Here is a 27663-nt window from a genome sequence, read left to right as displayed (position 1 = left end):
CTCAGTTTCACCTGTGTTGTTTTCTCCCTGCTATTTCCATTGCCAGCAATGGAAATCTGTATGCATGAGAAATTACACTCTGTAAAAGAGCAACAGTCTCCTTAAATCTATTTTAATGTGGAGTAAAGTATCAGTTCCTGCATAAAATGCTTTTCAATTTTTTTATTTTAAGATTTAATATAGCTATGCAGTGGAACATTACTTACCTGCTGCCTCTCCAGTATTAGCTACTCCCCATGTAACAGCTACAGGCAGGTTTTTCCTCCCTTAAACTTATTACACACAGCAGTAAACAATGGTTTTAAGTAAAAAATAAAATAAAAAAATTACAACAGTATTGTTTGTAACCAACACCTATTCACAAGAAGCAGGAAATGAGTCATGACTTGATACAACTTTCAGTTTACAAAATTTTAAAAGGCGGTTTTCATTTTTCAACAGGATTAAACAAACATTGCAAGTATCTTCTCAGTAGCAAATAGTTCAATAAACACCAGTGATCCCATGCATGAGGATTCGAGGTACACAATTTAAGGAAAAAAAAGGGGTAGTCTGAAGCTTGTGGCCAAATCCAACGCTATCAACCTGGCTGCAGAAAATCTGGCCGAGTGGCAAGTGACAAAAATGTTAAGAGCATTTCAGACTTATGCAAAAACTTCTGCAGTTGCAAAGGCTACTGGTCCCAACTCAGTAAAGCATAAAAATCACACAAAAAAAGAAACCTAAAGCATATGTTTACATTCCTTGAAATCTATGGAATGCAAGCATGTGCTCTGAATGCTCTGGAAAACCAAATGGATTTAAGTGCTTTCCTGAACAAGGTAACAAATTTTAGGTCTGCTGTAAAACCTTCAAGAAAAATCAGTAAAAAAATGAAAAGAAATCAAGAGCTGTCTAAGAGTTGCCTCTTAAAGCCATTTGAGGTCTTGAAATTTAACTTAAAACATTAAGTGCTGCTATTTGAATAAATGAAAATGCTAATACTAAATCCATTACATAATGACTTACAATAGATGAAGAGTGAGCCTTTGTGCAAGGCTGCCAGAAACTGAACTCTTACAAAATTACATGAATTTTTCTGTTCACTTATACTTCATGCAATGAAATTTAGAAGAAAATCCTGTTTGTTTTAAAGTTGTTTTAAACATCCACTTGACTGGAAGTCAACTTCCACTGCAAGCTCCAGTGAATTGTTTTCAGGTAAATTTACAAAACCTCATTTGACAGACTTAATTATCGCCACTTTTTGCTAAGGTATTTCAATATCGCCCATCACTGAACAAGGACATACAAGTGTACCTTCTCTTTCATATGCACGTGTGAATAAACCCCAAAGTATTAAGAAAATATCAAACCCATGAAGTCTGAAAAATGGAAACATCTGGTTTCTTCTGTCACATTTCTAATATACAACTATGTACAGACTGCTACGGCCTTGGGGGTGGAGGGGAAGGGGGAAAACACACACAAGCACTATTACTATAAAACTGTAAACAACTGCAGAATTTTTTTTTTTTAACTTTTATTTTTTAAAGCTAACCTTTCCACCCCTCAATATGAACAGTTTAAGTTCATATAACCAGTTTAAGTTAATATAAACTGTAGTGTCAGCCAGAATCGAGACTCTTTGAAAGCGAGCATTTTCAGCGTGCTAAAATCAGAGACCTGGGACCACCTCTCCTCCTATCAGACCATGAGGAACTGCAGTTTTTACAGTTTTATATGTCAATTAGCAAATTCACAAGCCACCTAGGCGAACACTGCTAGAAAGCAAAATAGCATTAAAGGTTTTTGTAACCATCTGTCTTCATATCAAAATTGAGTGTGTGAGAGCAACATTAGTATGTTCAACTCACTGAATGCAAGATTAGGTTGAGGCATATGCAAGAACTATTGCGATGTTTTTAAAGACAGCATCAATGTTTTCATTGTAACATTATCTTTAAATATTGCTGAACACAAGACTTTCCCTGAGGTGTAAACATCAAATAACTTGAACAGCTTTACACATCAGCCCCATTAAACAGTTTATTACAACACTACATCTACTGTAATCAAAGTGGTGCTGTGTACAGACATTATCATATGAACATTTTAACATGAACAAACTACTATAAAAACAAGCATTTACTTGACTTTTTCCAATTGCTTGCACATTATAATTGCCAAATGTATATAACCAGTAATAAAGTTGCAAAAGCTATAAGGTTTAAATCACACAGGTTTCCCTCAAATAAAACAGTTAAGCAACATAAAAAAAGTAAAAGAGCTACTGGTTACCATGTATGCAGATTTGCTTTATTCAGATCTATTCCTGTTCATTTTATCCATGAATCCTTACAGGCTCAGTTCAATCACATGAAGCAAACTGCTGGACAAGCATCTTTCCTTGAAGAACGTATCTTGTCTTGCACGCTGTTCCTCTTCCTTCAGCTGTAATGTGTCAAAATTTGTGATGTAGATTTTGCTAGTCCCCATAATACACAGAAAATTGTTGGCTTATCTATACATACACAAGTCGTGCATCTACTTCACCATAATGTAAACTAACACAAGATACCCGGAAGCAGTAGCTACTTGTTTGTGCAAGAAATTGTTTTCTAATACAGCAGTTAAAAATGATGTTGTTGTACAACAAAATTGAAAGAACAAGAATTCCACAGTTAGAAGTACTGAATGGTAAAGGAATAAATAGCTACTGTTCCTGTGACTGATGGAAACATTTATATAGAACATTTCCTAAAGTACGCACTCTGCAAGAATAAACGAACAAGCACGTAAGGTAATTTTGCCACAACTAGGTTTTTACATTTTTACCTGCCCACTTACAGAGGATTTAAACTGATTTGACATTTAAATAATGCACTGATTGTATAATGAAGTGGATGGCTCACAGCTCAGTAACATTTAAAAGTGCACAGAATCTGATACCAATACTTCAAAATTTTCAACCTAGTAGCAAGCAGGACAGGCTTCACATCTAAAAATACACTCTTGAAGTTTAACCACGCAAACCCGCTCTTCAAATAATAATACAACATAGATCTGCAGGTTTCCTCACCTAGTTGCCCTAGGAAAAAAACCCAAACCCTAATCCCTACTCTCAACTATTTTGGCAAATAAGGAACCACACCATTCAAAGTTAATTACGGAAAGAGTTCACAAAATACTTGGGATGGTATAATTCCATACACTGGATTTCAGTTGAATTCCATTACAAAACAATTAGCTAGCTTCATTTCATCAATAATTCACAATTTCAACATTCGATAGTTTCAAAATAATTTAAATCAAATTGTTTAAAACCCAACACATTAGATTGTTCATTTGAAAAACAGACATTTAGAGGAGCAATTTCATGAACATACATCAGTACACACAGCTGTCAAATATTCTTCGGCTTTTATAATATTCGCAAAACAGTTGGGAAAACAAAGTATTTAATTTTTGTAAAATTGACACATTTTTTCCTCCCTTCCTCAAGACAACCATTAATGATAACTTTAAAAAACGCATATAGCCAAGAGCTTAAGCTGTATACATTACAGTATGCAAGTAAATTAGTTCAAGGCTGAAGCAGCAAGTGGAATTTTTTATTTGCAGACTTCGTTCTCAAGTTATCCATGTATCAACCAGTAACTACTCTGGGTGAACTTTCTTCATCAGAGACCAAAGTTTCCACAGGTGTTAGGTACTTCTATTTTTTCAGTAGCTAAGTGACAAAGTGCTGCCTCCTACCACAAGCAGACTTATGCAGAGCTGCGGGCTAAGGTAGCGCACACAGCGGAGAATTTCAGGTTTTTAGTGGAGAAACTCAGTGTATGACAGCTGTGAGTCTGCATGTCAGAATTTGCTGCTCTCATAATACAATTGCTGTGGCAAGCATTATGGATCTTTATCACTTCTATGGCGACAGTTAACAGATCCAAAGCACCGTATATATAATTTAAAATACTAGCATAAGAAAGCTTCAGTTCCTGGGAATAATTTGCTAGATTTGTAAGGGCACTTCTGGAACTACAGGAACTTTAAGGAATGCATGATAAACTGTACTTAGGATTAGTACTTGTCAACATAGGGCTCTTAAGATGGTCTGCACCACAATAAACCTTCATTTTTATTTTATTTTTTTAAAAACATGACCAACTAAAATCCAAAGTGGGGTAAATTTTGTTTCCAAATATTCTGCCACTATACCTGGGCATAATCAGAACCTTTGCGGTTCCAAAGGGAAGAAATTAATCTGTATGGATTATACCTTCATCAACGGCCCTTTTCAGTATTCTACAAGCAAGTAGAATATTGAAGTAAGAAACAACTTGGAAAAAAATGAATCTGTAGTCAAGCCTTCTTTGCAATGCTGTTTGCCAACTGCCTCAAGTTCATATGAGCTATCTGTCCCAAGCACGTATTAGGTTTGTACAATTTAACATCATACAGCAATCAGTTTCTCAGCATTTCTACTAATAAAACCCAAATTGCAGACTTCTCTGTGAAATTAATGTTAAGTTGTGGTTTAAAAGCTATGTTTTTATGCCAGAACATTTCAGAAATGAAATCCCAGAACTTAAGGGATCAAACATTTTTATACTTATGCAAGATGCAACTTGAGCATTTTCACACCCCCAACCAGACTCTTACACCAAAACCCAATAGATATCATATAAATATAAAGCATCTTGCAGTAACAACTCTGATTTTTTCCTTTAATTCCAATCATCCAAATAAGCATATGAAAGCTTTAAACAGCTTTCAGAAGTGTGAAAATTCTACAGTAATTTAAAGCTGTATGTGCATACATCTGTCAAGTTTATAAGTGTAGTTATTTATCTGATATTTTCAGACTGAATTTCAATCTCTCGAAATGTTCACATTTCAGTAAAATGCATGACACATATTTATAATCATATCCTAACAGCTCCTAAGAATGAATATAATTGTCCTTTATTGTATTCTATACATAAAGCAAAAATACACAAAAGCAAAAACCCCACAAAAAAAACAGCTTGAAGGCCAAAATCTGTTTTAACTTTATCTAGATCCCAGACTGTCAGACACCTTCAAGTATTGTGATGTTTTAGCTATAATACAGTGAGCAGGAATGAATTTTAAGCATGACCCTGTATTTGTCATTCTGCACGTAAATTATGTATCAGTCTCTGTCCACCATACATGTACAGATTACCTATTCTACCACCACTAGCAACTTCTTCCACTTACTTCATTTTTCCCCTCTGTTATTAGTGTACTTACCTGTCATCTTTGATTTGATGTTGATTTTAAATTCTACACTAAGAGTGAACAATTTCTTGTTTCTATAAATAATTTTATATGGATAGAAAGAGAACAATCCCAAGATACAGTTTGTTTCTTTATCTGGCTTTTCCTACTGTCCCAGCCTATCTACTCACCAGAGGTAACTGATGAACAGAGGGGTGTGTTCAAAAACCAGATCTTGACTTTACAAATTAAAATGCTATGAGGTTGACAAGTATTTTTCACATTAATATATGAGGAAGACATAAAAGGTAGATCTGTCTGCCACAGGAAAATATAAAATGAAGATCTTTCCCTCTCTCTTTTTTGCATAAAGATATCTTAGTTCTCAAACCACAATGAGCAAAAGGAAAAAAAATGTTTGTTCATTCTTTGGAGAAAGCTGTATGAAACCAATGCTTTTACTTGCAAGTAAAAATTATTTGTTTCAAATATTATAATGTCTTATAGACAAGTTTCTTGAGGAACTTCTATACAGCTCAAATTTGTCAATACTACTGATTTCAGAAAAAGAAAAAAGCAGGCTGTGGGGAATAGAAAAACGTAAGTGTCTTAAGATACCTCAGAAGACAACAAAATTACAGCAATGTTCATTGAGGAAAAAGTCATAAGAACATAAGATTTTCAGTTCACTTGCTTTTTCAAACCATCTTATCACCCTTGAGGAAATGAGAGAAGATACTGAACATTAACAAACAATGTATATGCTTCTGTAAAGCCCCAGAACAGCCATAAAACAGACTTTAAGAAGCATATAGAACAAAGGCACTGCTTGTCTCCTTCACTCTAAGGTGGATTTCAAGTATTGAATCAGATGCACAAAGTATGAGTTCTCTGATGAGTGCTAAAAAAGCACATGAAAAATGCCAGCCCCGCATATATGCTTCCTCGAAAAATACAAATTAAAAAAAAGAGATTAGGTAAATAATGTTCATAATAGCTCGATACTAATCGGATCTAGAATAATCCTGAACATGTACACATATAACTAGGGTCTCGAACAATGCTAACATGATTCACTTAAAGTTCAGTTATTAACTAGAAGCTTATTATAAAAACAACCTACAAAAATAGGCATTTTTCTATTATCTACAAGGTTTCTTAAAAGGCTAATTGCATACTTTGATGTTTGCTAACACAGTTACAGGACAGTTCCTACTTACACAGGCAAAATATAACGTACCTTTTTAAAACTATCAAGTACCATTTCCCCTTTTAACAACACAAAAAAAAAATTACAACCATGTTAGTTCTTAAACCACTCCAAAGCTGAAACTATTTCAGAGACCTGAGAGCAGTTTCTGAAGCAGCATATGAGCCTCAAAAGTACATTAGACTAAATGATTTTGCTTACAGTGGTTTGAGAATAGAAAAATCAGAGAAAAGCCACAAAATATGGATAACAAAGTCTACATACATTATCAACTGTTACATTGTTAGTGTATTTTTTCTTTGCAATTCAGTCCAAATCCAGTTTAAATAGGAAATAATCAAACGACCCAATAACAAAAACATAAAATGAAAAACTTAACATTCAGTAGTTATAGAAATTCAGACAGATTAAGATTGGGACAATGTATCAGCTAGAAGTACATCATTGAGTATCAGATAAACTAAAAAATCTGTCTTAAAAAAAGAATCAGGACTCATGCTGATGAAGTTACATTACTATTCTGTTTGTACACATGCATTTTGCTGTTAATCCTTCTGAATACCATTCTATTGGATTCTTAGCTTTCTGGACTATTACAAGTCAGACATTTGTCTTGTAAATCTATTGTTCTCTTTTATATCTTCTATGTGCAAAGACGTTTCAAGAAAACATTCAGGTTACAGTAATTCTGTAGAATGGATTATCAATGCATGTGAAGCCTTACTCTAGCGAAGGCACACAAGAATCTTGCGAGAATTTAATTTTAAATCATAAAGTGTACAAACAGAAGTGTAAATACCTGCTATGGTACATCTGAACTTTTTAATAGGGTTTTATAATGAATACATTTAGTAAGTTATTCCAATTTAATCCATCTCTAAGTGTAAGTAAATACAATAATACAAAGTGAATTTCACTGTATACAAAAATATTCACAATGGACCTTTAAAATCCTTCTAAACTAGGTGTAACACTTTTTTTTCACTTCTTTTTTTTTAATATGCCAGTACAGTATCACATTTATGACTGTAGGTACACACAGAAATAAGAAGTATAGGTGCCATTCATAGGGTGCAGGCACACAGGCAACTTCATGTTACCTGATAAAACACAGTAATATGGGGAGTAACTCTTCCCAGTACTGCTGATATATATATATAGTGATTGAGATTGTTAAATCTATTTATGAGTATTAATTAACGTAAAGAGCAAAACAAAAAAAATGTATGGCAACATACATCTTGGTGAAAATGAAACATACAAACCAAAAGATCACTGTACGTTTTTATGTATGTATTTATATATATATATATATAAACAAAACTACAGTAAAGCCTTTCTTCATTAAGACAGAAACAAGACAAAATGTTTACAACTTAACTTTTTTAAAAAATACCAAATGTTTTCATTTACATGAGGAATACTAAATTTGTCCTTTAAACCAAATTATTAGGACCTATTTTCTTTGTGCAAGGGTATCTTACCTATGCAACTCCTCTGAAAGAACAGAAGACCCAGCACACAACAAAGTTGAAAGAAGTTGTATATATAAATCCCACCTGAACTAAGACTGAAATCTCAGTTTCATTTTTTTGAAATTGTGCTTTGGAAGTTATAAAATGCAGCAACCTAACAGTATTGGACATGCTTTCTTGGGGTGACAGGGTAGGAAATCTGTACTGGCACAGAAATTCCACATCTACATGCACAATAGTCTAAATACACAAAAATGAAAGCTATATTAATAAAGCATGTCAAGGGTAAAACAGTTGCCCTAAATTCCAGATTAACAATTTTTAGTATAGCTTGCTCAACTCCAACAGAAGTAAAAAACTCTGGAAATGCATCCATCATTCAGCTCAACGGTTACCTCCCATTAGTAACTATTGGCAAATTTCACAAATATTAATTTATGATAAAAGGGAAAAATCCAGCTCAACAAGAGCAACTTCAGTTACTTTTGTTAAATCTGTACTTTTATGTTCTGACATTTTTTTCAATTAAGAACAACAGTTGCTATTTTTATGCCATTCCAGAATTATTTCTATCATTCCATTTCTGATGGCAGAAAGTGGCATTAACTACTCCCAACTTTATTTCAGCTGTCATGTTTCATCGTCCTATTTAAGCCTTTGATTCCCCTTCTCAACATCCATTACTGCTCTTTTAGAATATGAACCCAAGACAATATCCCACTTAACACTCAGTAGACTAGTGCATTTAATATCAGATTTTGTTTTCTCTGGAAGGAATCAGTGACACAAAAGCCTAGCATGGAAAAACTGACATTCAAATAATGCAAAATTATAGAAATATTTTTACTTAGGAGCAAGTTACAGTTTGTGATTTCTAATATAATTTGCTCTGTCTAACTTCTGCAAATGAACTTCCATGAATAAATGCCATAAGCAAATCTGAAAACTACATTTGAGGGTAGACATAAGAAATGGAAGTTAGGCAGACAGACAAATCTGCTGGGTTTCTGTTTGAATGTGGATGTGGTGGGAAATTCTAAAACCGGAAAAGACTACTGCGGCAAAAATAGGTAGTTTTGTTTTGTTCTCCCCTTATTGTCAAATATAAGGAATCGTGAGCAGCTCAAATTACCACCAATCCTCAAAATCGTACATCATATAATGTGATATACATTATATACATCATATATGTATTTTAAAGCTCTCAGCAGTACACCAAAGAAAACGTTATTTATCGCGCTACTCTGTAGCTACCTAGACATTTGATGCACGCAAGACTCCAGAAACATGACATAAAAGAACATTTTAGCATGTCAACAACCAGAAAAGAACCAACCCCTGTGTTGTACATTTGTTTACTAGTCTTCAGAAAATGACTTTACTGTCAGAGAGGGGAGGGAATGAAAAAGCAGGGTGGTGGGGAAAAACCAACCATAAATCTTGTTGAAGATAACACCTAAATTTAGCTAGAAGACAGAAAAGTGACTGGCTACATTTTAGAAAATAACAACCAACGTCTATCTACATTTCCTGAATTTGAGTAAAACTCACTGAAACAAAAAGAAAGAATCTACTAGTGCAAGGACGGCAGCTGTATGTACACATTCCCTACACAGACATAATCCCCACATGACATATGAAGGACTAAATGCTGCAGTCCTCACACAACTAGATTTTTTTTATTTTAGTATAGAAATGATAAATACAAACAAATTTCGTATGATCTTTTAAGATTACAAGAGAGCAGACATCAGTCTGACTTACTGCTTACTAAGAAATGGCTCGATTGCATTTCATAAAAATTACAAACATTAATACCATCTAAAATTAAAAAGAAGGCATGCCAACTGCAGAAAAGAACGACACAAATACTCCCTCCCAAGCCCAGAGTTACCTGTCATTACTTACCTGACTTCATTTCAGATGCTAAAAGGAGAAAGTAATTCAGTACGTTCTGCAGGACCATTTAAACGCAGACATTAATGGTGTAAATAATCCCAGATCTAGAGCACTTTTAGTAATTCAGTAACAGTAAACTTAAAGAACACAAAACAAATGCTCACCTTCTTTAACGATGGCGATACTCTCTCTCTCTGTCTCGTTCTCTGTCGCGATCTCTGTCGCGATCACGATGCCTCTCTCTTTCCCGACTTCTTTCCCGATAATAGTCATCATGGCGATCTCTACTACGTGATTTGTGGCGTCTACTTTTTTCTCGTGACCTACTGTGGTCCCTCTCCCTGGATCGTTCACGTCTTCTAAAAGAAATTACTTCATTAATTTTTTTTCTTCAAAACACAAGCCACTCACATGCCAATTCTGTATTCTGTTGACTAGTCAGAATTGGATCAAAAAAGTATGTGAGAGAAATATCTCCTCAGATGTGAGAGAAATAACTCTTCGCTGTGATGCAGAGATGTTTTTGTGTATAACATGGAAGATATGGAAGGTGGTGATGACTAAGACCACTTACAAATAGGTGTAATCTGCTTCATAATCAAGGAGAAGTCAGAAAGTACATTTTCAAAATGGAGGACAGCTGAGATCAGCTGGGGGAACGTACTGTGCCTCAAATGATTAAATGATTCCTACAACATGGCTGCTAACTGGGGTACTGGAAGTATGATCCAAAACCAGCTGTCTCTGTTTTTATCATTCCAAGTGAACTACGCTACTGCTACAGCATCCAAATGAAACAGAGGCTTGGTGTTTGTCTTAACTCGGAAAAGGCTGTTAAGTTGTACTAAGTAGAAGTCCATACATTTCAAATCTACTTGCTCTAAAGTTTTTAGATTGCATGATAAAGAATAACAGAAAAAATCATTCTGGCCAACCTTTTTCTCCCAACTCAAGCACACTTCTTCTGTGATAAGTGTGGAGAAAGTTTGCTCTAAGCAAAATAAAAACTGGCAACAAGTACCCTCTACATCAACTTTCAATAGCAAATTATTATCAAAATTATATACCGGACAACTTAACTGATAAAGCAAAAATCAATTTTGAAGTTTACATGCTGCGATACTACTGTGTAGAAAAGGATACTAATTAAAAACTGAGAGTTAAAAAACTAGTCAGATCAATTTTAAAAACAGGATTAATTAAAAGGCAGATTATTTAAGTTCAGAATCCATACTTGGTTCTTTAACACATTTCTTGTGCAGATGAGCAAATCACTAAGCTTCCCACATGACTTAGTTTCCTTCTCCTCTGTGAACTAGTCTTGCCCTACACCTTCCCCGTCACAAAGGCAGATGGAAGAGGAAAGTTTTACCTGGATCCAGAACCATAAGACTTGGACTCAATCCCATGAAGGCAGTCTTGAAGAGAGCTAATAAGAACTTTACAACGATCGTCAGCAGATACTTTGGACTGTTTAATTAGGGAAATTGCAGTTACCAGGGTCTCTATAGCACTTCCATAGTCCCCTGAAAACAATATAAAATCACTATGAGAAAATTATACCAACTAAAACAAAAAATTGTAGCTGTAGTAACATTACCATTCAGGACGTCTTCTCTTCGATAACCATCCAGATCATTTACTGTAGGACTAAGCATTAAAATACCGTCCAGATCACTACTCAGAAAGCATTCTCAGACATCAGCTGGAGTACAGTACAAAACCAGCCGAAGATTGTTGTACAGAACTTCAGCCTCCTGAAAGCCACATCAGAAAGATGCGGCTTCAAGGCTGCAGGCTTCCTAAAAGAAAAACTATAAACTCTTTTTACCTAGGTAGAATAGAAAGCATATTAATAAAGCTTTACTAACCAGCACTTGCATCTGATACAGCTCTTGAAATGGCACTGCTTGAGATCGCCCTATTTCTATTCATGATTTCTTCAAATTCTGCTTCACTTAGAGGTGTCCTTGCAGCATCCATTTCTCTGAAAGTAAGAAAACTACTATTTAAAAGATTAAGAAAACGTTAAGGAGTTATCATTGCAGTTTTAACAATCCAAGTTCACAACTTTAAGCAAAGTGACAAACAGAAAAGAAAGCAGGATCTGGGTTTGGTTTGTGTTAAGGACCATGTTACAGTACAAAATCCTGAAAGCTTAAAAAAGGTAAAAAAACAAACAAACAAAAAAATTATTCTTGTTCATCCCATCTATTTTGAAGATTCAGCAGCACTTGAAACTGTGCTTTACAAATATTTATCATTTTCATAAAATCCTTCAAGGTATGTGAGCAGATATTACCCCAATTGAATGGATGTAGAAATACATGTATATGGATAACACAACTTTGAGCAAAACTAGGAATCTTCTTATGAAAATGATAGAATTAGAACTGTATGATACCATTTTCCAGATTCTTAAGTAAGACCAGAGTACTATAACTTATGAAAAGCAACTATAGGCTGTCATTTTTAGAACAATATATTATCCAAATGACACTTCAACATTTTACAGCTAATTCTAGTATTTATTTCTGGTCAAGTTCAAGGTACTTCAAATATATCTACAAATTGGTCACTGTAATGAAAAAGCAATAAACAGGAATCCTTGTACTCATTACACTTTAATTATTAGCTACCTATAAATGGATTACAAAGTAAGAGAAGTTAACCTACACAAAATTGTTCTCAGAAGTTTTGCAGCATCCTATTAGCCAGTCTCTGAACGATACAGAAAATCTGAAGAAACGTGTTAAGAGATAAAAGTTGAGACTGTTAAACTGCCCCCACTGCTTGATATTTCTAAAATAGTGTTAGTTCTTCCAGTAGAAAGAAAATGCAGAATAATAAGCAATGCTATCCTCTTAAGTGCAAGAAGTGGAACAAGATCCTATAGCCAGTTTAGCATAAGAGGAAATGTCTAAAAATTCATACCTCCCTGAGTTTTGAGTATTATTTTTCGTGTGCCTCCCATAGAATGGAATATGTAATTTTTCTCTTATGGGCATGTTATTTCCAGTGAAACGCCTATGATATATAATTAATGACAATTTAAATAGTTATGGATGATAGTTTTAACATTACTAATGAAAATACTGGACAGTAAGTTATTCTGTCCTATCCCCACTCCTTCCCTCCCCAGCCATGTATCAACTGCAGACAACTTAGATTTTGTCCATCAAAAAAAAAAACCAACCACCTTATCTTTATTATATTTCAGGCAATTAAGCCAAATGCTTGAATTTCTACAGTTTCTGTATTAACATAATATGTACGAATGCTTGTGGTTTTTTTTAAAACTTTGTGCTCATATGTAAAAGAAAGAATCAAAGCAAAGTGCCTGTGCAGAGAACATTTTAGGTAAGGGAAGTCTCTCTCAATAGCAGTAAAATCACAAGTGAAAAATCCACATGTAACTACGCAGAAGGTATCTTTCTTACAATTTATCCCAAGATGATCTAAGCAATACAAATATGGTGAAAATTAAGAAACAGCAGTCAGACATAGATGCTTGAAAGCACAGATGAAAAAGACATTTCAAATGATGTGAAACACTTGACAAGTCAAGTCAGAGAGACTCAGAAACCCTGTCCAAGATACGATTAACCACAGAAAAGGCCACTGCTACAAACACAGCAAGATTGTACCAAATTACCAGAAGGGGCTTAACAGGAAAGGAAGATAAAAGTCTTGCAGTAAATTCCCACCTGTTTTTTTGAGACAAAGACTAACTTTGAATTGAATCCTTAAGGAAAGAGGCAAGCAGAGCTACTAAAAGATGAAAATGGTATGGCACCATACTCAACAAATGCACATATTCAAGGAGGAGAACTCCAAAGTATTCTAAGATGACAGCTTGCAAAGCAAGATGGCAAAGGAACAAGTGAGAATTTTGAGTTAAGACAGAAGCACAACCACAAGCTACTGATACGAAGTGATATAGTAAGTTAACACGTAGTACACATGGAATAATGACACTGCCAAATACAAACAGTGAAGACAAACAGTTCAAAGCTGAAAATGGAAAGTAAGATTACTAGTGTTGCATTTTAGGATTTTCTTACTGCTACAAACATATTTCTTAGAGTTATTTCACTGAGAAGTGAACGGGGCAAATCTGAAGACTGATTAGATCCCTTCGTTTTTTTTCTTACTTTTAACTAACATTTGCTTTAAAAAGAAAGATCAAACGTGTCCTACAAGGCATAAAATCTGCTACAAAGCACATTACACCAAAAGCACTCACCTTCCAGGTGGCCCATAGTCACCTCTGTCATATGGTGGAGGTCGGCCATACGGATCTGTTGGAGGTGGGCCACGGCTGTCTGAAGTAGGTATGCCACTATTGGCAGGTGGGGGGAAGAAAGCTGGATTCACGTGTGGTGCAGGCGGTGGAGCACCTGGAGGCGGCCCAGGGAGATGTGGAGGAGGAGCGAGAGTCAGGGGCGGCCCAAGAGGCCCAGGTGGACGAGGGGGGAAATGGACCCGGAGGTGGAGGTGGACCCTGCTGAGGTGGTGGCGGACCTGGTGGTGGCCCGTAGCCTGGAACTGGTGGTGGAGGGCCTGGAGGAAGGGGCCCGAGCGGAGGCTGACCAAAAGGCTGTCCTGGAAACAGAACTGGTGGTGGTGGACGGTCACCACGATTAGGAGGTCCAGCTAAAGGAGGTGGGAGGACCTGACCAGGAGGTGGAGGGCCTGGTGGGCCTGGTGGACCAGGAGGACCTAACGGTGGACGTGGGGGAGTTTGTCCAGCTAAAAAAAAAGAAAAAAAGAAAAACGTTAATATAAAGAAATAAGAGTTAGTGAAATAACTTTTTGTTCTCAAACAAAAAACCCTCACTGAACAATTTGCAACTTGTGCAAGACATGCATATCTTGCACTTTGGGGTCCAGTAGCTTAGTAAATTTATAATTACTTCATTATGAACGTCTAAAGAGAATGTTAATAACATGAAAACAGACGAAAAAAATCATGTAATCAGTTGCTATTGCTATCAAAAAAAAACCCCAAATCTTACAAAAAATAAAATATTGCACCCTACTTACACCTACAGCTTGCCTTTCATATGGGGCATAAGATATAATGTTTATTAAAAATACGTGAAAAGCTATATTGGAGAACATTTACTACATTCCTACGTTTACCGTACCTACTTTCAGGTCCTCATTAGTGTTTTTTCAACCTATGTCCCTTCGACTGCTAGTAGGAAATCCACTACAGAATGATGTCTATTTAAAAAACAGTGAAGCTGAAATGAGAACTTCACTGTAATGCAAGCCTGATGTTTGGCATTCTATGTGCCTGCTAACTGACCTGTCACTGGGCACAAATCAAAGCTAAATTCTTGTCTTGTGCGAATTTGTAATGTAATGAAGAACACGGTTATTGCCTTGATTTTTGTAATTCCCAAATAACTACACTGCTTTAATAGAAGGAAACAGAAATGAAACCAAAACCCCACATATTAATTATTAATATTACCTGGGAAAGGTGGTGGTGGCCCTCCTGGCCCTGCTGGTCCAGGGAATCTGTCTCCACCTGGAATGGCACCAGGAAAACGGCCTCGCCCTCTGTTACTAGGTGGGAATGCTGCTCGCGAGCTTCCTCCTGGAGGCCCAGCTTTACCTTCCCCTGACATCTGGCCAGACTGTGTGGCTGTGATGGAAAAGCAAAATTGTAATTATGTAAGTCAAAACAGGTTAAAGCTTTCCAATTCTCAGCCCAAAGTTTTATGTAGCACTGAAGTAAAACTTCATGAGCACCACCTTGTTCCTCTGTACCCAAGAAAATAAGGGGCCAGGGTGGAGAGGGAAAAAGTGCTTTGCTAAAATATGGCAGTGTTCCAGTATCCCCATACAAATGGAACAGCAACTGGGGAGACTGGCAGTCCTTGCTTCAATGCAGCCCAAGGCCACACACTGGACTAGAAACCACAAGACAAGGTGCTGTAGGGAAAGCACAACACAGAATCTCTTCTCCACCCGATCATAGTGCAACTTATCCAGACGTGAGAACTTAATCTCATCTGCCTATGAATGTCAAATTTCTAAATGCTCTCATGGGTTTTTTTTGTTTGCTTTCAGTTAAGTTCACAAGAAGGAATTCAGAAACCTTCTCCAATGGTAAGACAAAAGTTTTACAAAGCTGCAATCTTCTTCCAATAAGTGTGATCTCCTGCTACAACCACAGACCTTCAATATATTAATTTTTTTAGAGGATCTTTTTTTAACAAAGCTGCAAATTCATTTACATAAGTATTTTATAGCTATTTTAAGCTGCGCAGAAATTATCAGATGCTGAAAAAAATGCAGTACAGCTTTTGGAATAAACTTCTATTTTTCCAAGACAGCACACAAGAAAGACTTACTTTTCCTTGACTGCATTTCAAACTGACTCAAAAATTGTTTATTACATGGAGTTACAACTGGATTCTGCCCATGCAATTCTCTTTTAGGCAGCAAGTCCATCAGCTTTTTGGAGGATGCTTCTGATCCCACACCCACAAGGGCAAACCTGAAAGGAAGAAAAAAGGTTACACTGCATTTTTTCCATTCCTTGGATACCCTAAAGCCTCATGAAAAAAAAAAGTTTAACAGAGTAAGCAAAAGGACACCTGAAAACCAAATACAGAAACTCTTTCACAGATCTTAGCCCAGTTTTAAAGACAGATAAAGTAACTCATTCTAAGACATATATGAAGAACCACAGTGCAAGTACAAGACGTGGCAAAATATACAACAAAGGTAGTTTTCTGGTAGAGTATCAACACACTATATATGAATGAATATGATCAAGTTATTATCAAGAATTCACTGCATTCTCATTACTACTGCCATCAGTACTAAGGAGAGACAAAGGCAGTCATGCATGGAAGATCAGACTGCCAGTGAAAAATCAGCTCAAGCACTCACTTTTAACAGTTAATAGAAAATCAAGCATCTAAAAATGACTCAGTAATGGGGATAAGGGGAAATTGTATTTACATTATGAAGAACAACATCATCACTACCACACTAACTGAAACTTAGGAAAAGAGTCTTCATGAACACCACCAATAAAATGTAACTTACTAAACAGTAAGACACATAATACTGCCATAAAATGTACATCTGGAATTTTAATCATTAGTATTAAATTATAAACCCAACCATCACTGGATATCAATAAACAAAGGTAATCAGTTTACATACTGACAGTTATGAAAAATCAGAACTCTTCCCGATGCCCATCCTCCCCAACATCAGTTCATTTAAAGAAAAAGGAAGTGACAAGTTCTTACCCTTTAGACTGGCCATTAGCACGATTTTCAAAAAATTTTATCTCCAAAATATCATTTACCCCCAATGAATGAACTGCTTCAGTTAAGTCTTCATCTGTTGTCCACTGAAAAATATATTTTAAACATTCAGTTATGAAAACTTATCTATAACACCATGAAAAGGACAACCAAGTTTTACATGTTTTTATTTTTTTGTGCAAGCTGTCAAGAGGAATACTTTATTCAGGTTGCCAATATTTTCTGACTCTTACAGAGCAGTCATTGACATTTTAAAATTCTCAGAAAGTTAGTTTTAGAAGTGCACACTTCCTCATATGCTATGTTGCCCCAGTCCCACCACACAGTGTACCAGCTACAGTACGCCAAAAAACATTTATATCTGACTAACTTTGCTGAAAGCACTTTTTCAAGAGTATCAGGCTTAAACCGAACTATTTTCGACCCAAACGATCCTATGATTGATTCTGTTTTAATAACTGTTACATTTTTGGACATCCAGTCCATTTTTCTCCCATCAATTCTATCTCCAAACTTAAAAGTCCATTTTTAACACCCTATTATTAAACTGGTGCTCTTTAAGACAGCTTTGATTAGTGAGAGCCTAGATACTATTTGCACAGAAGTAGCAAGATTTACAAATAAGAGATGGAAAAACCAGCACAAAACCTATGGTTAGTAACAACTGTTTTCACTTCAACCTACTTGCTCTAATTTCCTGTTAGTTACTATGTAATATTCCACAATTTCACGGGTATTCAAGGATGTGTAACACATTAGAACACATTAATACTCATAGTTTTCTTCCTACTTCTGTAACTCCATCACCTCTTTAAATTTGGTATGGAAACTGCAAAGCAGGCTTTCAAGATTCTCAACTACTTATCTGACCTCCCTCAAATCAAGGCTTCTTTTAAAACTTTAATAAATTACTTTGCTGAAATCTAAACACAAATGAAACAAATACACTATATGATCAAATGAGCAAATGTGCTTGTGGTAACTCCATTTGTGAAGCCAAACAATGAGTAATAGGTACAAATAACAGTACATTGGCCTATCTACTTCAGAAATCATGACATTTGACTTGGATGAGTTCGGCTGATTCCGTTCATGTATTTTAGAGCGGTACAACTGTTAAGTCAATTACTCCCCTACTTAACTATTCGCTTCTGAAATTAGGATGCTGTAAACTTAATGAAGAACACCGAAGTATCCACAAAGCATTCTTTTTCAAGCTTAGCACTAGTAAAAATTTCATTGGAAGGGAAAAAAACCCGAATGAAAATTTTGCATGCGTGGACTTTGGTAGAACCGGATTTCAGGTAAAGAGAGATAAACTCCAGTTAATTTAGCTACTGACCAGCTACTTGCACTCTGATTAAGAGCAATTGATTTTAAAATACTTTAATGCTGACAAAAGTAATTGTCTTAAGGGCAACTGCAGTTCAGCGAGTTACTGTTACTCCCAAGACTGCAGAAATAAGCCTCAAGGCAAACGTGAAAACAGCTTTGTTGCAAGAGTCACTGATCTGGAAATAGTAAGTGGAAAAAGGCAAAAAGTATTTTCAAGAAAATCCCAGAGAATCTTAGTTTCTTTTAAAACTAAAAACTTTAGAAAGGGATTACTTAAAAACAGGTTTGTTTGGTAGCCGTAAAGCATCTCCAAGCATAAGATATTTGATAGTTTAAGCTTGTTCGCTTTCATTCAGTTTTCTGAAAAGACTGTGGTACCACAAATATCCCTTCATAGCACTTAGAACAACAGAGAAAACTTTAAAGGTGATATTTACTGAAAATTTAATCCATTTTTAGACATCAAGACAGCTCCAGGCAGGCTCACTAAATTGCAGGTAAAAAAAGAAAAAAACACTTTCTTCACTGCACTTTTAATATTTCATACAACAATTCTTAAATGAAAAAAATCTTTACAAAGAATTACGCTCACAATTTTCAAATTGCTGGCTTCACCTGAATAGTAATAAGGTACTTACCCAAGTCAGATTTCCAATGTACAAGGCAATTCTCTTTCCAGTATACGTATAGACAACATTTGGTGCAGCTCCTTTACCTACGTCATCTCCAACTGATGGTGGGAGAGAATCCATATAATCACGATCTTCTGGGGCATCTCCATTATTTGCAGACGGAGAAATTACATCATCATACAAATCAATCTGATCATGTCCACCATATTCAGCTTCCTAAAACACAAAAAGCACCTAATTTTTTTTAACATTCTTAAAACTTAATCTAAACAAAATACTCTGACAACATTCCACAGACACAGTTAGTTTGACCCAACACCTTTACAACATCATCCACATCCATTTTCGTCCCCATGAAAATATATCAAATTCTTATGACTTCTAATGGATTCTAAACCACCAACAACCAAAAAAAACAACAAATACCACCTCCAACTAGTGTTTGGCACTGCAATGCTTTCAAACCTGTAATATAAACAGAAAACCCAAAAGGCAAGAGCCCTGCTCCCAGAATTACAGACATCAGCAAGTACAAGCAATGTGAAAAGTTCCACCAATTTTTTTTTATCACAACATTTGGTAGAATGAACAGACCAACCTCCAAGAGGACCAAACTGATAAACTCTGTACTTCAGATTTCTACTGCACTCCTAACTTCATTTTTATCTCCTCATTCACAGAGAGGCCAGAAAGGGCCAGAATTCTATTTTATTTCATTAAATTTAATAAACCCTTGGGTTTGTGCGTATTAAACATTTATTTATTCACGGGCTACAGAGGGACTATTCTACAGCATCAAGGCTGCCTCCAGAACATTTTGGTTGAGAAAATTATCATGGGGTTTTGGAGTGAATCGCTCCCTTCTCCCTTGAGTCGGTACAGTTTACAGCACGGTTCTGTCCAAGTGAACTAGACTCCTTCCAGAGGGAATGGAAATGTGAGTTTCTTTCCAAAAGCTCCACATCCTGTGCTCGGCAACTTCATACTACCTGCTAAATGCAAACATACAGGTCAAAATCAACCAGCGGTCCCTCAGATATATTGAATTGTAAGCATGGAAGGAATATTTGGTCCAAAAGACCAGACTAAATTTAGCCTGAGACAGACCATGAAAACAGCGCATTAGGAAGGTGGAGGGCCCTGAGCACCAACTACCTCAGTCTGCTGATGCACTACTAGCAGGACATACTGCTTTTTACTGTAGAGGCAGCTGTACTCTCATCACAGAAGATGGACAAGTAAGAGAAGAGTAAAAGAGAATCTTCTTAACAAAAATATGCAAAACAATTTTAAAACAGCGTAAACTTCATCAGTGGGACTGCTTAATTCCGAACAGGAATGAATAGGTGTTGTAGATTTGCATTAAGGAATTATTTTTCAAAGACTTCTCGTGATACTTTCCATTTGTCACCTTATACAATGTCATTCATCATGCTCATCATATACTGGAGCAAGTCCAGAGGAGGGCCACAAGGATGCTCAGCGGGCTGGAGCACCTCTCCTATGGGAACAGGCTGAGGGAGTTGGGGTTGTTCAGCCTGGAGAAGGGAAGGCTCTGGGGAGACTTACAGCGGCCTTCCAGTACCCAAAGAGGGCCTGCAGGAAAGCTGGGGAGGGACTCTTCGTCAGGGGGGTGTAGTGACAGGACAAGGGAGAATGGCTTTAAACTAAAAAAGGGTAGGTTTAGATTAGATAAAAGGAAGAAATTCTTTGCTATGAGGGTAGTGAGGTACTGGCACAGGTTTAGCAGTGTTTAATGTTAGCCTTCAAAGCTTATATAGTGACTTTTGAAAGTTGTTCTGCCATATGCAAAGGTTGTGCTTCAAACGGCTGCAGAGAGCTCCTGGACTCTTCCACACTGATCCAGAACAGAAACTGCTTCACCGAGTTTTGATATTGGAGATATTTCAGGGGCTGCTATCTTGTGAATGTGCATCCAGAAATCCACATAACCATCTTAGATAGAAAAGCCCCGGATACCAGATACGGTGATCGGAGAGAATCAACTCGGATTTCACAGAAAACAGGCTGCAAAGCCAGCAATCTTGGTTGAAAACTTCCTACATTCACGATCATCATCAGATGATCAGCTCTCTTGAAAGCATACAAACATTCATTATCAGCTGCTACTCTTGCCAAGAGGATATCACTACAATAAACAAAACCAGATACGCAAAGTTTTGGTGTCATCAGTCAAGTAGTTTTGATCCTCAGTAAACTGCACGGGCCACACGTACCCTGAACTTCAGCAGAAAATTCATGTCTTTTAAGGTAAGTTTATTATGGCCACATTAAGTAAGAGTTTTGTATTTTCACTGAGTCCGCCCCAGCCCTCTGTCAGTTTGATTCCTCCTATCATCACAATTAATGAAAGGAGGTTCAAAGAACCGCCTGGGACAGGCTGGAACACGGTATCTGACGGGGAGATTACGGCTGATGTCACAAGGCAGTTAAGGAAATCCTCTACTGAACGTGGAGTAATCCTAGCCATTTGTGTGGGGGTGATGACTTCAGGGAAGTAGAATTTAGTCCCGGTAGACAGATCCAAACAAGCAGCCACCGGTGTTACGGCAGACGTACACCAACCTCTCTCTCTGAGAAGGCTGAGCTCAGCATTGCCAAAGTACCTACCAGAGCAGTTAGCAGTCCACAGCTCTGCTGCACCTCCTCAGCAGCAAGAAACTCCTCTGAAATGGATCAAGTTTCTATTAGATAGGCTTTCGGATCACCATCAAAGGAGAGAGAATTACCTGGGCACTGTGAGTTGAATGCAATCTTTTTTGTCAGGTTGTCTGACAGCATCAGTGCCCTGATTTAACTCAATAAAGACCCAGCAGCAAACCTGATGCTGCTCACTACAATCTCTCCTCGCATCACACTGGTTTTGCAGCCAGCATGGAATCCACTCAGTTAGCAGCCAGTCAACAAGGCACGCGGTTAGATGATTGAGTGATCTGAGTCAGCAACTGCAGGTGTAGATAGAAGAGGCACGAGATGGCTCAACGGCTGTTACACAAGATCCAAAAACCCCTTCCTCCTTCAGAGGCAGACCATGGAAACTCACCCCAACACGCTCTTCTCTCCTAGATGCAGATGAGTAAGAAAGAATACAGGAAGCCTTGCTCAAATAGCTGAGGCTGGAGAAGTAAATGTGCCACCCATATCATGGGCTGGCTTTGACACCACCTGACTTCCGCAGTTAAGAGAAGAGCAAGCACGAGAAGAAATGATTTCTGCTCAGTTACAGCCATTCACAATCCTGCAGATAAACACGCTAAGAAACAGCCTGCTGTCTGAAACATCAGATCATTTGCTCTGCAAAATCACGACTGAAATTCCCCGTTCAGTGCTATTCGAGCGGGACTGGGTGAACAAAAGGGCACTGGAAAGATACACCGTCAAAAACTCAGACTAGCTGTTACACTACCAGTTACTCAGCCCCTCCCCGGTATTTTACGTTTTAATTACGCTTGCAGTGTTTTGCAATATTCAGAAACGAAAGACAAACACATGGAACATCACGGTCATCTGCAGAAGGGACAAATTAAGCGTTAATTCTTTTTGAAACTTAGCAGCCATACTCTGAGTTGCAGCAGAGAACTGGTCTCTTTCTCCCTTTACCCAAGGCTGTTTTGGAAAATGCTGCTTTATTTTTTGGGGGTATCATTTCTCTGAACAGTACATGCATCTCTGAGATTTGCTTCTTCCCTCTGTTCAATTTGAGAGTCAAATGCTAAATTACATCCCCAAGGCGACAGAAGTGACAACATTTCATGAAAATAATCACTATATTTTCTGAAAAAAGCACTCAGTTAATAAAAAGCAAGTTATCCATCTTCTCCATTACTACTTTTTCCAATTCAAAATTATAATGCACGTAGTCAAAAACTCTAAATACACGTTAGCAACCGCATTTTAAAAAACAGTGGTAGTCCTAAAAAAAAAATCACAAGGAATAGGCAGAAATCCTTCTGGTTCTGATTAGCGCCTGAACGCAGAAACTGGAAGTCTAACAGAACAGCAAGCCCTTGGTGTTTCGGAAAGACGACACTGTCTGTGGCAGGAACATCTATGATGGGGACAAGTTTGTTGGGCCATACGATTCCCATTTAGTCTACGGACCCAACCACTCTCAGCTTTTATTATGTATTAGACCAAATAGTTTTTTCTTTTGCTGTTCTAGACAACGAGGCAAGAGAGTAACATGTTCCTAGGGCTCTGCAGCCACAGAGGCTTTCAGCCTCTCAGCTGCTTACTCCATCTAAACCGCTTTTATTAGCCAGCTACAAAATACAAAGTCAAAACTCTTTCGTTTCTAATTTGTTAGTATTTAATTATCAAACTAGAACTCTTCAAGGCATGTTTAGATAAATCCACAATGTAACTATACTTATCAGAGTATAAACAAAGCAAGCCTTTTTTCCACAGCAAGAGATCTTTCTGATCAAGCAGATGATGTAACAGTAAAACAGAGATATATGCTGCTTAAGCTGGCAGTAAATAACGTGTGTTTTTTAAATAGTTTAATTATGTGTGTATTCATATGTATTCCTGGGAAAAAGCCTGGGAAAAGCAAAGCTGATCAGAGCATCAGGGATGCTCACTACCTCAGTATCGTGCGCCGACACTCCGCACTTTTGAGCACAAAAACACACCCTAACGTTTGCCAAAGCACCCCTAATCTTTCTGAGGCCTTCCGCCATCAAGAAGGTGCCAGCTTCAGCCATTTGTGTGCCAATAACGCAGCTCTCACGTGCAGCACGGACGTGTACCGTGTCTGGTGAGACGGCCAAAGTGAAAGGTGCCGTGCAATTCCTGTTTCTTATGGGTCACCAGCTACGCGTGCAGGGAGTCCTGCATTTCTGAAGCTTGCCTCAGCAAAAGATCCTACACTTAGTATGAAGGACTGCTGGACGGAGAAGCCAGCTTCAAAGAAGAAAATAAAAAATTAGTCCAGTAAATTATCCGAAAAAGGAAATACAATTTTAAAAAAAAGTTAAACGCAATTGGTGGGAGCCAAACTGAGTAAAGCTGTAAGCACAAGGACAAGATGATGATGAACAATATGTTAATGAAAGGGTAAGAGGCGCCCAGACACACAGTTCTGATGAGCTCCAGATGGGATGGAAAGAAGAGCTCTCACTGAACAGCTCTGACTTCAAGTCAAGTCAGCCAGCTCTTTGCAACCTACAGTTGGTTGCAAGCCAGTCCTCAGCTTTCATTCAGTTCAGCCAGCTTGTAACCCCGTGGTCTGTGGTCTTTATTTCACCCTTCGAACCTGTGGTTCATTTAGTGCTAATCGGGTGGAACATCTTCCCGCCTCCCGGACAAAGGCATTAAGAATATCCCTGAGGAGCCCCAAGGATGAGCACCTCGAGGCCTGGAACGGGACAGAGCAACGAAGGGAAGCTCATCAAGCCACAAGCCCTAAAAGATCTCCTTACTACAGACACAACCAAAAGTTTTGTCCTGGCTTTGTTATAAATACAGTTCTACCGTCCACAGAAGACCAAAGAACTGACGGATTATATTTTCAGTCCCTGCTACAGACAAAACTTGTGGAAAGGGTCCCTGCAGCCCAACTCAAACGATTATTGAGTAAGTGAACCACAGAATTCGAGAACAACAGTTGACTGTTTTACATATCAAGCAAACTTCCCTTACAAACACGACATCCCATAAGATGCCCGCTACCCAAGTTACCATCAAGTCGCCATCGTTTTCTCCCTACAGCATTTGTCAACTGTCATCTTCACCCCTGCACAGCTATGCTGAACCACGTCTTCCGTGTCATCAATTTAAGCTGTCAGCTTCAAATCAGAAGCCATGAACAGAAGTTTCAAGAGGGCCTATCACGACGACTTCAGAATTAAAGGTAGTAACACCGTAGGCGGTAACAACCGGCTTTTGTTCGTACTTTTCAGAAGGAAATGGGGAAGTGCAGAGGTGTCAATCTCCCCCGGTACAACTTTCTATTTTAATGTAATACAGTTCAACCGAGCAGGTCGTGAGACAACATCAACGTCTCAAAAATCAAACTTGGAAGAGAATAAACAGCAAGTTTTTACAAAAATGAAACAAAAGAGCCAAGCTGAGAAAAAATGGGCACTAGTCCCTTCTCACCCCTACGTTCTACTCTGCACGACTCGCAAACCAAGGAAGCATCAGCTTGCAGAAATGCAGCCCTAGCAGGGTAGCAACTGGGGTGAACACGGTGAAAAGAGCAAAAGGAACCCCTCACAGCGGGAAGAAGCTAAACTACCACAAGACTGTCTTCATCTGCGCCATCAGCCTTCAGGTGGTATCAAAACCAACCAGCACCGAGTAGACCAGGACCGAGGTACACAGAGAATCCAATCCCCGCCAGTTTTGCTCTGGCACTATGTGTGTGCACTACGTTTACAGCCATAAACTGTTCTTCTTCGAGGGCTTCTGTATACATGAACAAAACACTACCGGATTCAAATTAGTTTTTCAGGTAAACTTGATTCGTTATAAGTATTTCACCTGGAACTGATCAAAACAAAGCCAAAATTAATACAGAAGCTGATGGGACGTACTCTTATGCTAAATGGCATTTGTGCTAAGGTTCACCCCCACTTAAATTCCTATAACGGGTCTTCAGCTGCAAGGGAGAAACTTTCACATGTAGACCAGGAGCACATCGGTCCTCTCTATCCTCTGCTCACCTGGCATGGCATTCCTTTACGGTATGCCTTTAGGAGATTACTCATCTTCTGAATTAATTTATCGATAAATACTGAAAGAAATAAAGTTTCCTGAGACAGTTTTAAGTTGTTAGCACGACTAACTTTGAATTCCATAACCTATTATCTGTCTCCCAGTTCTCTGCAGGGCGGGCAGGCATTGTGCGCCACTCGGTAAGCCCGGTAAACCCGCGAAAGCGGAGTTGTGCTCGGTTACTGGCCTTCTAGGTCAGGATCAATGCAATCTGGGGCGACACAAGCTCGGGAAGCGCAAGATTCACAAGCGGGCCAGATGGCACGCCAAACCAACGCGAACAGCGGATTTCGGTGGGAAAGAGGAGGGGTCAAAAAAGAACTGGAAAAGTCGGCAACTTGTAACCCACGGAAGTTCTGCGCGGGTTCCTCATCAAAATAAATCTCCTCTTACGAAGAGCTGCGTTTTTCTTTTTTTTTTTTTTTTAAGTAAAGAACAACGAGAGTGAAAAATATATAAATAAATAAAGCAGAGGGCAGTTTCTTTCCCCTGCGCTGCACAATAAAGCTGCAACTCGTCGGGCCTCCCCCGCAGCGAGCGGCCGGGAAGCTGCTGCTTTCGCTCCGTCTGCGAACAATGGCAGCAGCCCTGCCCCGCCGCCACCGCCGGGCGGGAGCCGCGCTGCCCGCCGCCACCGGGGGGCCAGGGGAACGGCACCGGGGAGGGGACGGGAGGGAAGAGGGAATGGGGGGAGGGAGGGGAGGGAAGGGAGGGAAAGGGGAGGGAGGGAAAGGGAAGGCGGGAGGGGAAGGGAGGGAAGGCGGGAGGGAAGGCGCTCGCTGGCGGCACCGCGGCCTCTCCCGCTCCGTGCCCACCGGGAAGCTGCCCCCGGCGGCCGGGCCCGCTCCGCCGCCCCCTTCCCTTCCCTTCCCTTCCCTTCCCTTCCCTTCCCTTCCCTCCCCTCCCCTCCCCCTCCCCCCCCCCCTCCCCACCGGGCCCCGCTCCCCCCGTCCCGTCCCGTCCCGTCCCGTCCCGTCCCGTCCGGTGCCGCCCCCGCTCCCCTCCCGGTGCGGGCCCGGCGGAACAATGGCGGCGGGGAGGCCCGGCCGGGCCCTGCCGCCGCGCTGGGGGCCCTGCAGGCGGCGAAGGCGGGCCGTGAGGGGCCGCGCGGGGCCGTTCCGTGCGGCCCGGCCCGTACCTGGTTGAACTCCTCGCCCACATCGGCGTAGATGTCGATGTGGTCCACGCCGTCCGCCATGATCCCGCCCGGCCGCGCCTCGGGGCCGCCGCCAGCCGCGCCCGGCTCCGCCGCCGCCGCCGGGAGGGGGAGGGGCCTCGGCGTCACTTCCGCGCCACGGCCGCCCGCTTCCGCCCCCCCCCCCTCCGCGGCGGGGGTCGCTGCCTCCCCCCCCCTCCCCCGCCCGCCACCCGCCGCCATGTTAGGCCGCGGGCTGAGGCGCGAGGCCCGCCCAGCGTCCGCCGTGAGGCGGCGGTTGGGGTGTGGGGGTCTGCGTTAAGCCCCAGGTGATACCAAAGCCAGGGAGCAGCCCCTCACGTGTAATCCACAACGCACTTAGTGTTCTACGCAGTAGATAACGTTCTGTGTTGTACATTATGTTGCATATCCAAAAAAGAACACCAACAAAAAGACACACACCCGCCTTCTCTACCTTCTGACCTGACAAAATAGCTTTTTTTTTTTTCTCAGACTGAATGAAAATAATGTAAAGAGATCACTGGAAGGAATAAAAATGTTGAGTGCTGTTTACAAGTTGATTCATAGAATCATAGAACCATGGAATCATAGAATGGCTCCAGTTGGAAGGAACCTTAAAGCCCACCCAGTTCCAGCCCCCTGCCATGGGCAGGGACACCTCCCACCAGACCAGGTTGCCCAAAGCCCCATCCAGCCT

At 39.3% G+C, this 27663-nt stretch overlaps 1 protein-coding gene across 1 annotated transcript; it reads right to left on the bottom strand.

The window, feature by feature from the left end:
* Nucleotides 1-2015: 2015 nt before the first annotated feature.
* CPSF6 (cleavage and polyadenylation specific factor 6) lies at nt 2016-27077 on the bottom strand. The gene is given in 11 exon segments (XM_040553077.1): nt 2016-2433; nt 9969-10160; nt 11177-11330; nt 11676-11791; nt 14051-14283; nt 14285-14556; nt 15287-15460; nt 16173-16318; nt 17085-17188; nt 19076-19285; nt 26949-27077. Coding segments are annotated over 10 exon segments (1656 nt in total). The 5' UTR covers nt 27009-27077; the 3' UTR covers nt 2016-2433; nt 9969-9973.
* Nucleotides 27078-27663: the final 586 nt, after the last annotated feature.

The sequence above is a fragment of the Cygnus olor genome, chromosome 1 (assembly GCF_009769625.2).
Source record: "Cygnus olor isolate bCygOlo1 chromosome 1, bCygOlo1.pri.v2, whole genome shotgun sequence".
Taxonomy (NCBI): domain Eukaryota; kingdom Metazoa; phylum Chordata; class Aves; order Anseriformes; family Anatidae; genus Cygnus; species Cygnus olor.
The sequence above is the reverse complement of the archived record's forward strand: the minus strand, read 5'-3'. Positions and strand labels throughout refer to the sequence as shown.